General features: G+C 46.6%; 1 protein-coding gene across 3 annotated transcripts in view; it reads right to left on the bottom strand.

Annotated features, from left to right (window-relative positions):
• Garnl3 (GTPase activating Rap/RanGAP domain like 3) overlaps positions 1 to 13456 on the bottom strand; it is a 125772-nt gene that overhangs the window by 45458 nt on the left and 66858 nt on the right. For all 3 annotated transcript variants that reach the window (XM_048343224.1, XM_048343235.1, XM_048343243.1), the window contains 3 exons: positions 11367 to 11431; positions 8892 to 8955; positions 2375 to 2401 (listed from right to left, as the gene is read on the bottom strand). In XM_048343224.1, coding sequence (XP_048199181.1) covers positions 2375 to 2401; positions 8892 to 8955; positions 11367 to 11431 — 156 coding nt within the window. The remainder of the gene's footprint in view (positions 1 to 2374; positions 2402 to 8891; positions 8956 to 11366; positions 11432 to 13456) is intronic.

Raw genomic sequence — 13456 nt, 5'->3', positions numbered from 1 at the left:
TTCTCCCCTCCCCTGATTTATTTTTGCACCAGTCCTGGGGGTTGAACTCAAGGCCTGAGCTAATACATTTGAAATTTCATTACGAATGGTACCCATAGAATTTTGTCAGGTTCCACTATGGGCAGCAGAATTCTAAGGACAAATGGCCATGGGACCCTTGGACTGGTGCCATCTTCAAAACCCACCCATCAGCAAGAGCCCAAATCCCAGCCAGCAAAGGAGAGCTAATTGTAATTCAAAACCAAACATAACAATCTTAGGCTGATGTCTTGTGGACTCTTTCAGAAATAGAAATGGAAATTGTGGGCAATTTATACTAAAAGCTCATTTTCTTCAATTCCTGGAGATATTTAATCTGCGCAAGTCACAAACAGATGTGCAAAATAAAAAATAAAGTGAGCCAGGCAAGCAGTAACTGGTCCAAATGTGCAGCTTCTCTTCCTCAACCCTTAACACCAGCTTAACTACAACCTGATCCCGTGGAAATGGCAAGCAGCCATGACAGCAGCTTGTACAGGGAAGTAAGGAAGGCAGAAGGTTGGGGTTGGGAAATGGGAAACAGGGTCTCAATTGTATTTTCTTTTTTTTTTTTTTGGCCAGTCCTGGGCCTTGGACTCAGGGCCTGAGCACTATCCCTGGCTTCTTTTTGCTCAAGGCTAGCACTCTGCCACTTGAGCCACAGCGCCACTTCTGGCCGTTTTCTGTATATGTGGTGCTGGGGAATTGAACCCAGGACCTCATGTATACAAGGCAAGCACTCTTGCCACTAGGCCATATCCCCAGCCCCACTCAATTGTATTTTCAATTTTCCTCTCTAAGCTAAGAGGGAGTTTGTGGATTTTCACTGGATTATTCTCTATACTTTCTTGTATGCTTAAAGCATTTAATAATAAAAAGAAATCCATTGTTGAAAGAATCAACTGTAAGAATGACCCACCGCTAGATTGGGGAAATGGTGGTGGTCAATCAAGGGGTGGACAAGGAACAGAGATTACAGGGCTGGCCAATGGGTTAGAGGTGGGACGTCAAAAGTGAATGCCAGGATTCAGGACAACTAGCAACATGAAAACCCCAGTTTGAGGCTCTCAAGACCTCTGTGAGGAAGGGATATGTCCATCAGGAGCAGTGGTTTCCTACACATAGGCAGAGGAGGAAGCCGACTCTAGCAAATGCTCGTACTTGAATTCTTCTCCAGGTCTGGAGGTGGTCTCTCTTTCCCATCAGGCAGGTCTCGGCTCCCATGGCCTTTCTTGATCTCTCCATATAAAGCCTCCTACCCCACTATTACTCTGCATCTGAGCACGTGTTTGTGCTCCTCAGATCACTGCACATCCTTCTCTTGAACTTGCCTATATGTATCTGTTTCGACCACTAGAGGCACAGTCTCAGAAAGAGGAATCACATGTGTCTTATTTTCTATTGAATCAGCAGGGCTGGCCATGAGAACTGGGGACAGTGGAGGAAAATGAATAAATATCCATGGCAAAGTGGCTGTGTGCAGAATAAACGAGAAGAAAAACGAAACTGGCAGATACTACTGCTTTCTCACCAGTTGTCTCTTCTTTACAAGCCAGTTTTTCATCAATATCTTAGAATGTTGTCAGAATCTACCTACTTTGGGTTTCTAGTTTGTCACTTTTATTTCTCCATCTCGGAAGCGATGATAGCAATCACATGACTCTACATGAGCATTTCCGGGATGATTTGTTCAAATGAAGATTGCTTCATCCTGCCCCAGAGTAACTCAGCTTACAACTCATCAGGTCTGAGGTAGGACCCAGGAGTGCACCTTTAGCAGGTTTCTGAGATGCTGAGGCTGGTGGTTCAGGGAGCCCACTCTGTGAGCCACTGGACCAGAAGAACAAATCATGAGGCTGTCAGGAAGCCCAATACTGGGTCCAGCTGAGCTGACATTGGGCCAAGTGTAAAAGGAGCATGGTTGGGGGGGATGATGGGAGTTATCGGCCATGATGGTCCACACAGATAGGACAAGGAAGCCCAGGGAAAGGAGAACTTTGGCCAAGGTTGGCCCCAAGTGAACACTTTCAGCTTTTTGTAGTTCACTGAAGATAAGAATCTCACTGACTTTCCTGCCTGGGCTGGCTTTGAACCACGATCCTCAGATCTCAGCCTCCTGAGTAGCTAGGATTACAGGTGTGAGCCACTGGCTTCTGGCTTGTTTTTGTATCTTTATAGGTAGCTGTATAGAAAATTGTGAAGTGTACCTTGAAACCTCCCTCATAATGTTAACCTGTGACGACAAGCTCATCCCACACATATCTGAGTCAAGATCTGACTGGAAGCAAAGGCTGGGTTCCCAGGAAAAAGAGAACATGACAGACAAAGAACTACAAATCACTCCCAAACGACTCACCTCTTGTTCTTCCAGAACCAGCAAGTCCTGTCAAGAAAAGTTTTAAAAGTTATATCTGGGCTGGGAAGGTGGCTTAGCGGTAGAGTGTTTGCCTAGCGTGCATGAAGCCCTGGGTTCCATTCCTCAACACCATATAAACAGAAAAAGCCAGAAGTGGCGCTGTGGCTCAAGTGGTAGAGTGCTAGCCTTGAGCAAAAAAAAAAAAAAAAAGCCAGGAACAGGCCCTGAGTTCAAGCCCCAGGACTGGTTAAAAAAAAAGTTATATCCATGTTTAACAGTGATCACCCTAATTCAACAATTCTGTTAAGACAAACATGCAACAGTGACTCTCAAAGAATTCTTGCTCTGAATCCTTGCTCAGCCCTGCAGTTAAAAGTGTTTGGGGGAAGCCCGCGGGCCGGAGACGCTGCTGCTGCAGGATCGCGACCGGAGCATCTGAGTAATAGCTCTCCAAGTCTACAATTAAATGTATCCAATGCCTAACGTATGAAACTGTAACCTCTCTGTACATCAGTTTGATAATAAAAATATGAAAAAAATGGCCTCTAACAAGACTACATTGCAAAAAATGGGAAAGAAACAGAATGGAAAGAGTAAAAAAGTTGAAGAAGCACAGCCTGAAGAATTTGTTGTAGAAAAAGTACTGGACCGACGTGTAGTGAATGGGAAGGTAGAATATTTCCTGAAGTGGAAGGGATTTACAGATGCTGATAATACTTGGGAACCTGAAGAAAATTTAGATTGTCCAGAATTAATTGAAGCATTTCTTAATTCTCCAAAAGCTGGTAAAGAAAAGGATGGTACAAAAAGAAAATCTTTATCGGACAGTGAATCTGATGATAGCAAATCAAAGAAGAAAAGAGATGCTGCTGACAAACCAAGGGGGTTTGCTAGGGGTCTGGATCCTGAACGAATAATTGGTGCCATCCTGAATTTTCTTTTTTGTGTTTGTGTGTGTGTAAACAAAATACTTACATAGGTGGTTTTTTGTTTTGGAGATTTTGCTTGTTTAGAGGTGTTGGGCATCAGACCCACAGCCTTGCATATGTAGGTAAATGATGTATCACTTAGTTACATCCCTGGCCCTTGTTTTAGTTTTTTGTTGATTTTTGAGACAGGGTCTCTAGGCAGCTCAGGTTCACCTTGAACTTCCTAGGTAGCCAGGCTAGCTAGCCTCGAACTTTAGGTCCTCCTGCCTCTGCCATACATAAGTAAATGCAATAGCTTTGCAAAACTTCTTGAAAGGAAAAAATTTAAGCTAATAACAGCTTCCCTCACCCAGATGAGAAAAGACAAATCTTGATTTCCTTTCACTAAAATTTTCTGTAGTGAGCATTCCTTTACAGAATATTGGGTGATGGGCTATCTAACACTCAGCTCATGGAAATGTAAAATCAGCTGGTTAGAGATGTGACTATTTAGGACCTACTGGCCTAAATAAATGGACAGAATTTTATAATTATTGACCTGCCTGCTTTTTCTTTATCCCAACTCATTCCTTACATGTAGGCACAATTGTTTTCAGTATTGGGTTACTGGTTCCACAAAAGCCAGAGAAACAACTTTGTAGTAATCAGAATGTTACCCAACTGTATATTGTTTACTTTATTGTAAATAATGGTGAACAGTGGCCAATAAGTAGTTTTATATGCCTTTAAAAGAAAGTGTTTGGGCACTGGTTGTCTATTGGGGTTTCTGCCTTTGTACCTATGGCACTGTGCAGATCACTTAGAGAGTGAAGAATGAGTGTGTAGACCTCACAGGGAGCCTTAAATCTGCCTTGAGGGTTTTCCTTCTCATTCTCAGTCACTCCACACATAAATGTGCAAATGAATTCCATGCAAGTCCTATTTTCCCAGAACTTCTAAAAAAAATTAGATTATAGTTGATCAGCAGACACCAAAGCCAAAAGCTCTGAGAGGGCTGAGTGGATGAGGGGTAGGGGAGCCCAGGCAAGCCAGAGCTGCCACAGGGAGGAGGGCGGGGCCCGGGAGGAGGCAAAGGAGACAGAAGGAACCCCCAGTCCCCACGCCAAGGCTCTTTGAAAGGACCATGTCCAACGGAGACCTGGCAACTCTGAAGGAACTATGGAAGGCACACAAAACCTCAACTTACTTAACCGAAGGCCTCTTTCATTCATAATTTAGCTGAATTCTGGGAAAAATATTTTTTTTTTACATTGAGACATCTACATAATTACATAACATCAATTTAGTTGCAAGTTTTTTCCTTTTAATGGGTTTTCTGTGTGTGTGCGTTTTCAAATACCCAGTGATGCCATTTAACTGTTCTGGAATTACAGGTGGTGCACAGGAGTCTCGGCAGGGCCTGGGTTAAGGCCACATGACCCGGAAGGAAGGTAATTGCTAGATCTGAAGTCTGGTTCTTCTGACACCCTCAGTGCTTCTTCCACACTAGCTGTGTGGCACAGACAAGAAGCTTGTGTCTGTCAGCTTCCCAGGTACTGTTAGGACTGTACGTTTTGCTACCACCCCAGGCCTGGCAATGAAGCTGTCCCCTGTGGCCACCCTTGTACCAGGAGTCCTGGCTAAGCCCAGGGTCCAACCCGGCCCCGAGGGGAGGAGGGGTGTCACAGGCTGTCAAGTCACGCTCATCTCACAGCTTCCCGACTTCAAATTCTGTCTGTTTCAAAGCAGCTGCCATGGTATAGCAATGTCCAAGTTGACACCATTCAAGTGTGTGTGTGTGTGTGTGTGTGTGTGTGTGTGTGTGTGTGTGTCCTGAATCTTGAACTCAGGGCCTAGGCACTGTCCCCTGAGTTTTGCTCAAGTCTAGCACTCTACCACTACGGGAGCCACAACTTTACTTCTGGCTTTTTGGGTGGTTCATTGGAGACAAGAGTCTTACAGACTTTCCTGACTCAGCTGGTTTTGAATTGCAATCCTCAGATCTCAGCCGCCTGAAGAGCTAGGGTTACAGGCATGAGCCACCAATTCCTGGCACAATTCAGGTTTTAAAAACATTCTTATCCTAGGGGGCTGGGAATATGGCCTAGTGGCAAGAGTGCTCGCCTTGTATACATGAAGCCCTGGGTTCGATTCCTCAGCACCACATATACAGAAAAAGCCAGAAGTGGCACTGTGGCTCAAGTGGTAGAATGCTAGCCTTGAGCAAAAAAAGCCAGGGACAGTGCTCAGGCCCTGAGTTCAAGCCCCAGGACTGGCAAAATAAAAAAAAAATCTTATTCCTAAGTTTGCTGGTATCAGTTAGGTATCTTTCTGCTGTTCCCCAGTTTGTAACTTGAGCCCAGAAGGGATAATTTTGACTAGTAATGGTGTTTCTTAATACAGTCCCACTGGCCCCGTTCTTGATGGAGCATGACTAATCACTGCTTTGGGGTTTACACCAACAGCTAATATAAATATATTATAAATATATTTTATTATATAATATAATATTATATTATATATTATAAATATATATATAATATACATACATACATACATATGTATATATATGGGACTTGGGAGAAAGTGACTTTACATATATTTTTTAAGCCCAGAAATACTTAAATATTCAAGTCAGTGTTATAGACTTTTCTACAATCCCTGGTCATGTGGGGAAGTCCTACCCTAACCATCCAAAGTAAATGGAGAGAGGCAGGAAGATAACCTGACACCTGGGTTTCTCCACCTCCTTCCAGCTAAGCTCAGTCACACCTGGGCTCTGGAAAGGGGCTGGTGGAGAATAACGTCATTCCAGCACCTCCTAGCAGCCAGGACCAGAGGAAGAACAAGTTGCACCTGCCCCTTTCCCTCTTTGGGTTTAGCTTCCACTCTCTCTGTGGGTCCTGTGACTGTTCAGGACTCTTTCCAGGCCCTGCAGCCCCTTGTCAAGGGCTCCTAAGGGGAATCACTAGGAACGTGCTGGCTGATTGTAATAAACTGACCCGCAGAGACCAAACCTCACCCCAAGGCCCACTGGGCACAGAAGATAAGGGCAAGGCTTGTGAGGGCTCCCGCTAAGGAGAAGAAGTCCAAATACAATTGTAGGGAAAGTTTGAGAGGATCTTTTGTTTGGTGACAAACAGGCAAGGGCGATGAAAGGTAGGCTGAAAGCTGTAGAATCTTTTGTCTTCCGATTCTGCAGAGGAGAGAAAGCAGCTGGGGCTGGCAAGGCAGAGGTGTCACAGCCAGAGGAATTTCCCCAGCAGCAAGAGGCTAAGAGAAGCAGCAAGGGTCAGTCTCCAGGCCTTGGGGCCTATGTCTGAAAGTAGAGCTAATAGCCAGGGTCTCCTCAGGCTCCAAGAAGGAAAGGATTAAGAATGAAGTGATAATGGCACACAGTACTGACATGTTTGTAACTCTAATTTGTTTGTAAACTTGCCATCCAACCACTTAGAGGTATAGCATGGCCTAAGGTTCATTAGTTTAATCCCATATATCCTTTTTGGCCTGAGATTTTTCTGGAGTTGGTACATGGCAAAAATACTACTTTAAAAATTTGAAATCAGGGGCTGGCTGGGAATGTGGCTTAGTGGTAGAGTGCTTGCCTAGCATGCATGAAGCCCTGGGTTTGAATCCTCAGCACCACATAAACAGAAAGGGCTGGAAGTGGCGCTGTGGCTCAAGTGGTAGAGTGCTAGCCTCGAGCAAAAGGAAGCCAGGGGCAGTGCTAAGGCCCTGAGTTCAAGCCCCAGGACTAGCAAAAAAAAAAAATTAAATTAAAACAAAACTAGGTACTGGTGGCTCATGCCTAGAATCTTAGCTGCTCCTAGCAGCTGAGATCTGAGGATCATGGTTCAAAGCCAGGAAAGTCTGTGAGTCTCTTTTCTCCAATTAATCACCATAAAGCCGGAAGTAGAACTGTGTGTGGCTCAAGTGGGGTTGTGCTAGACTTGAGAAAAACAAGCTCAGGAACAGTGCCCAGGCCCTGAGTTCAAGCCCTAGGACCAGAAAATAAAAAAATTAAAAAGATATAAGACTTCTCAATTCTATATGTTTAGGTTAAGCTGGGAGCTAATAACCTTTTTTTTTTTTTTTGGCCAGTCCTGGGCCTTGGACTCAGGGCCTGAGCACTGTCCCTGGCTTCTTCCCGCTCAAGGCTAGCACTCTGCCACTTGAGCCACAGCGCCACTTCTGGCCGTTTTCTGTATATGTGGTGCTGGGGAATCGAACCTAGGGCCTCGTATATCCGAGGCAGGCACTCTTGCCACTAGGCTATATCCCCAGCCCCCAGTTCTGGGGCTTGGACTCAGGGCCTGAGCACTGTCCCTGGCTTCTTTTTGCTCAAGGCAAGCACTCTGCCGCTTGAGCCACAGCGCCACTTCTGGCCATTTTCTGTATATGTGGTACTGGGGAATTGAACCCATGGCCTCATGTACATGAGGCAAGCGCTCTTGCCACTAGGCCATATCCCCAGCCCAGTGCACTTGCCCAATATGCTTTTCTTTTTCTTTTTTTGGTGCTGGGGATCAAACCCAGGACCTTGCACTTGCTAGGCAAGCACTTTGCCACTGAGCTACCTCCCAGCTCCTTCTTTTCTTTTTTTTTTTAAATTAAATTTTATTGACAAGGTGATGTACAGAGTGGGTACAATTACATAATAAGGTAGTGAGTACATGTCTTGTCATATTTGTAATAACCTTACTTTCGAAGCTATCTGTATCTTAAATGTCAGCTCACTCATGCTCCAATCAACCCACTGTATCCTGAGTTATTTCTCTAAAAGTAAATTTAAAAAATAAATAAAAAGTGAGTTTCAGCACTCTACCTACTCCTGTGCTTAAAGCTCCCATTCCCCCTGGCAGCCTGGTGAATGGAATTCCGAGCTGCCCCTCCAGCCCCTCCTCCTGGCAGCCTGGTGAATGGAATTCCGAGCTGCCCCTCCAGCCCCTCCCCTCCCTTTCCCAGCTGGGCCACATTGCTGGCACACTAGTAAGGGTGGCTGTGGTCTAAGCTTCCAGGGGAAATCTTCAAAGCTTAAAATGATGACAGCTCCAAGACAAAAGTGTGGTTATTTTTTTGATGAACCCTATCCAAAATAGGACCTTCCTTCCCCCCCCCCCCCCCTCCCTGGGCACTGTTCTCTCTTTTCAGCGAGTCCTGAGAGGACAGGGATGGCTTTCTGGACACTTTCAATCCTCTGTGATGCCTAGAATAATGGGCTACATGGGTAAGAGCTTAATGACTAAAAGGTTCAAAATTAATTTTTGAAGATCCTTTTCACAGTTTACAATGTTCAGTATCACTCAGGGGAAGGCCAGGCTCTTTGTGAACACATACCCTAGTGGTTCATGGATCAAGGGCCATGCAGCTCCATGAGCGCTAGTCAGAGAGCGTTTGAAAAATACAGACTCTCAGCCATTAACCTAGGAGGACAGAATGTCAGCCTGATTAACCTAGCAGGACAGAATGTCAGCCCGAGCCTCTCCACGAGGATGGTTAAGCAAACACACAGGTGATCCAGCTCTGTCCCCTATGCTAAGAACCGCTGACCCTGCCTGCTCTGCCCTGACATCCATTTGACACAGTTATGAAACACAGAATTTTCGTACCTTTTGTATCTCGGGATGAAAGATTTCCCTCGGGCCTTTCTCAAACTTGTCCAGATTCATGGCACTGAAACAGAACGAACAGAACAAATTACAAGCTAATGGAAGCTAACTAATGTGAGGCGAGCCTCGCCTCTCCAGAACAGCTCTGTGTTTTCTAGAAAATCACAGTTGGATTTTCCCCATTTTAATGGTGAAGAAATTTAAGGGTCAGAGGTTAAATAACAGGTCAACAAAGCTGATTAGTGGCAGAGCCAGGAGTTAGCAGACTCCTTTTATCTGGCTCCTGCTGAGGCAGGCTGATCATGAATTCTAGGCCAGCCTGGGCTACATAAAGAGATACTGACATAACAAAAGAAAGAGAAGTTTTCAAGTTTATAACAAAAGAAGACACCCCCCCTCCCCCCGTTGGTGTCAACTGTAGAAGTTTTAGTCTCTCCCTGGTCCTATACCTCCTCCTCCTCCTTTTTTTGTTTTGGCAGTGTAGGAGCTTGATCTCAGGGTCTCATGCTTGTTAGGCAGGTACTCTCTACTACTTGAGCCAAACTGCTAGTACCTTTCTGTGTTGGTTATTATTATTATTGTTCTGGTTCTGGGGCATGAACTCAGGGCCTGGGTACTATCCCTGAGCATTTTGGCTCAACCACTTGAGCTACTACTACTTAAGCACTCTATCACTTGAGCCACAGCTCCACTTCTGGCTTTTTGGTAGTTAACTGGAGGTAGGAGTGTCGTAGACTTTCCTGCCTGGGATGGCTTTGAACTGTGATCCTCAGATCTCAGCCTCCTGAGTCTCTAGGATTACAAGTATGAGCCATCAGCACCCACCGTTGTGTTAGTCATTCGTCTGGGCTAGCCTGTGCACCCCTGAGCTGCTGGGGAGGACAAGCCAGCATCGCAACCACCAGCCATTGTGTTTCCCCTGGAGCTAGGATAGCAGGTATGTGCCACCATGCCCAGCCACTGGTTGGGATGGAGGGTCTCAAACTTCTTTTGCCTGGGCTGGCCTTGAATCTCCATCTCTAGGTCTCCACCATCCAGGGCAGGCACCACACTGGCTGGTCTTCCCCATCTTTAAAATCCCACTGTTACCTGCTCTGAATAGAGCTGGCTCATATAACTAAAGGAAATTATAACAAAAGAAAAAGGTCTAAATGCAACATCTAATCTTCAAAACAGAGAAGAAAGGAGCCAGGTAACGTTAGTGGTGGAAAAGATTCACAGAAGCATTTAATCCAGTTATAAATCAAAGTATTACTTTCACACTAAGTTAAAATGAACTATTCCTTTCAGCCAGCAAGATATCACTGTGTTCAACAACAACAAAAACAAAAATGTTAATCTATTTGCTAATGTTTCTTCAACTTAGGCCTTAGTCTGTTCCGGAGAAAAATCTAAGACTTAGAGCAGACAGGAGAAGGTCTGCAATTTGGGGACCAAATCAAGTGTACAAATGGGATATAATATTTCACTTCTTAATCTAGTGCCACTTGATCAGCCAGTTGCAATCCTTAACTGACTGTCACTTGAAGACACATCTGGGTCCCTATGTGTTACAGATACAGTGTGTACTCAGCCTGGGGACACAGAAACATCAGCCACAACCTTGTTAAGGCAAGCAGAGGGAAGGGCAAGGGCAAAGGGCGAGCTTTGTCTTCTGCATGAGGGCATTAGTGAGCAGCTCCCCAGGGACTGAGATGGAAAGCCCTGCTTGGCAGCGCACCAGCAGCAGGACACTTGCCAAATAAATCCCTTTACCTTTCTGAGGCCCGTGCTGATAAGAGAAAGGAGGGTTACTCATGGGGCTGATTTAAAGATCTACTGAGAGAGTGCCTGTGAACCATGTGGTACAGAGGTGGACGAAGGAGCTACTGTTAGCATGATGTGACATCTTATTGGTTGGTTGCCCAGGCCCGGGCCGGCTCCTCCTTTCCCCAGGGGAGTTCTTGCCACCCCTGCGTGGGAGAGCTGTGAGGGGGAGGGGGAGGGGGCATGGGAGCCGGCTGAGCAGGGAGCGGGCAGATGTTGCAATCATTTAACTTTCTGTTTGGCAAAGAATAGGCACATTCTCGAGAGCCTTTGCTGACATCTGGGTTTCTATTTCAAAGTAGAAAAAAATGAAAGGAAACGTATTTCTTGACTTTCATTTGAAAACCAACGTGCCTGAGTGAATGCAGGAGAAGCAGGGTGGGCTGGGAATGCAGATGGGAGCCGGCTTCAGGGCCAGAGCTCAGGCCTCAGCTCCACCACAGGCCAGCTGTGAGGTCACTTCCTTTCTCTGCATCCCCACTTCCTCCTCAGTGAGGCAGGACAATGGCCGCCCTGCCTCATAGGACTGCTGTGGAGACTACACGGGGGGCTGGTGCCAACTGCTTGGCGGGTGTGACACGCTGCCAAGGCTCAACGGAAAGCTAAGAACTAGAATGGTCCTGGGAAACACAGTCTGCGCAGGCCTGCCGCCCGTGGAACAGTGCTCACCTTAAGATGGACTTCACAGAGAGAGTTTTTGTGGGACTGTAGGGAAGGCATATTTTCTGGGTACCCTGGAAAAGTCAAAGCAATGAATCAGTGATGAGTCCAGAAATGTCCATCTCTGAAGGATCCTCATTGGGTCACTAGAGAAACCAGGTCTGGTCTTTCTCATTCCTCTTTGAGAGGCATAAACACATGCTACACTGGAGAAGAAAATCCCGTTGAGAGCTGACAGCAACTTCCCCTCCCCCGTACTCTTCAGTGAAACTGTGGGGAGCAGCTGAGCCATCTGCTATACTTTGAATGGGAGTCCCCGAAGAGCCCAGGTGTTAAGGGCTCAGCCACAGGCCTGAGGCACTATTAGAAGGTGGTGGAATCTTTAAGAGGGAAGACCTGGTGGCAGGTCTTAGATGACTGGTGGTGAGACAGGGCACACACACACACCAGGCAACAGGAGGCGAGCACACTGCAGGTACATAGGTGCGAGCTGAGCATATCTGTTCACGTGTGTGAGGGCGGGCCTGTGCATACGTGGGCATGGGTCGTGTGTGAAGGTGGGCCTGTGTGTACGTGGACGGACATCTAGAAGGTTGCTGTAGGATCACCACTGAGCAGCTAGACTCTGATCCCTGTCTTTTTAGAAGCTGTATTGCTTGAATAAATTTTTTTTTTTGCAGCCAGTGTGAATTATTTTTATAAAAAGTCTTTTCTATATCTAGAAAGGAAGCCCAGCACAGACACACAGACTGTATGAAGTAGGGTTGTCCTTTCGCGAGGGAGAGCACAGTGCAGTGCTGTGGGCTCTCGCAGCCTCAGGTCTAGTCTGAATCCACGGAGGGCTTCATAACCCACTTCTGCCAATACTTCCATCTTTTCAGTCCCTTACCTCCCTTCAGCACTTCTGTTTCTAGCCAGGCAACACCCAGCACAGGGCACAGGATTTAGGGCCTATGTAAGAGGCTTTGAGGAAGGCCATGGCCCTGCCCAGGAGAAGGGGACTCCTCCTGATGCCAGCCTAAGCTTCCTTCACAATGGTTCTACAGTTTAAACCAAGAGGAGCCCCACAGCAGAGCCCTCGTTTGTCTCATGTTTGTTGTTCCTTCTGCCTGGAGCAGTCCCCGGCTTCCTCTTCTGCTTTGTACAGATCTCTCTCTTTCAATGGCACTGCACAGGAAGCTTCCCCCGATTCTCATCTACAGCAGGGCTCCGGGGTCATTTGCCACCTTTGTTCTCTTCAGGGTGCAGAGTACCATGTATAATATGGACAGCAGCTTCTGAGATGAAAATTGGTAAAACTGGTCCTCCTGAATCTGTCCTATCCTCCCTCCCTCAGCACCTGGCAACCATGGAAGATGAAAAGGTGGGTGATTTTTAGTTCCTACAGGAAGAAGATACAATGCTGAGAAGATCGGTTCCAGAAAGGCAGAAGAGGTGGGAACCTACCTTTTCCTGTCTTTGTGGAAGGGAGGGAGAAGGGAGAGGACCGGAAGACTAAAGGGACAGTTTTCAAGGCCTTCCCAGGACAGGACTTGAAGGAGCACATATATCAAGGTCAGTCCTGGAGCACCTAGAGCGTCTGGGAAGAGGCCCGCCCACTTCCCAGGCATGCCTTCCACAGGAATGGAGGTTCATGTGCTATCTGTCAGAACTCGGGGAAGGGCAGAAGCATAGTGGCTGCCAGTGTGGGTGACCAAAAAGTGTATAGAAGACCACACCCCTGCTTTGTGACGTGTAGCCTACGGCTTGCAGGGAATGGCTGAGAGGCTCAGAACCCTGGGACTCAGCCAGGGCGGCATGTCACAAGAAGGAGTGGGTGCATGACCAGTTACAGCTCAGAGATCAGCCACTCCACAAAAGAAAATCAGAAAAAATGCAGAGGCCATATGCACCCAAGGTCTGCCAACACAAGACCCCCATGTAGCCAAATACCAACCCCAAGGGGAACAGGAGGAAGAGGAAGCCGTCAGAAAGACCGACTGCCAGAGACAGAGGCATCTCAAGGAGAATACAGAAGCCATCAGAGAATGGAATGCTGCAATCAATGATCCAATGAAAGAAAACACAGCCAGGAAACTGCCTGCCTGGTGCAGAAGATA

Source organism: Perognathus longimembris, chromosome 1 (genome assembly GCF_023159225.1).
Source record: "Perognathus longimembris pacificus isolate PPM17 chromosome 1, ASM2315922v1, whole genome shotgun sequence".
In the NCBI taxonomy this organism is placed as follows: Eukaryota; Metazoa; Chordata; class Mammalia; order Rodentia; family Heteromyidae; genus Perognathus; species Perognathus longimembris.
The sequence above is the reverse complement of the archived record's forward strand: the minus strand, read 5'-3'. Positions and strand labels throughout refer to the sequence as shown.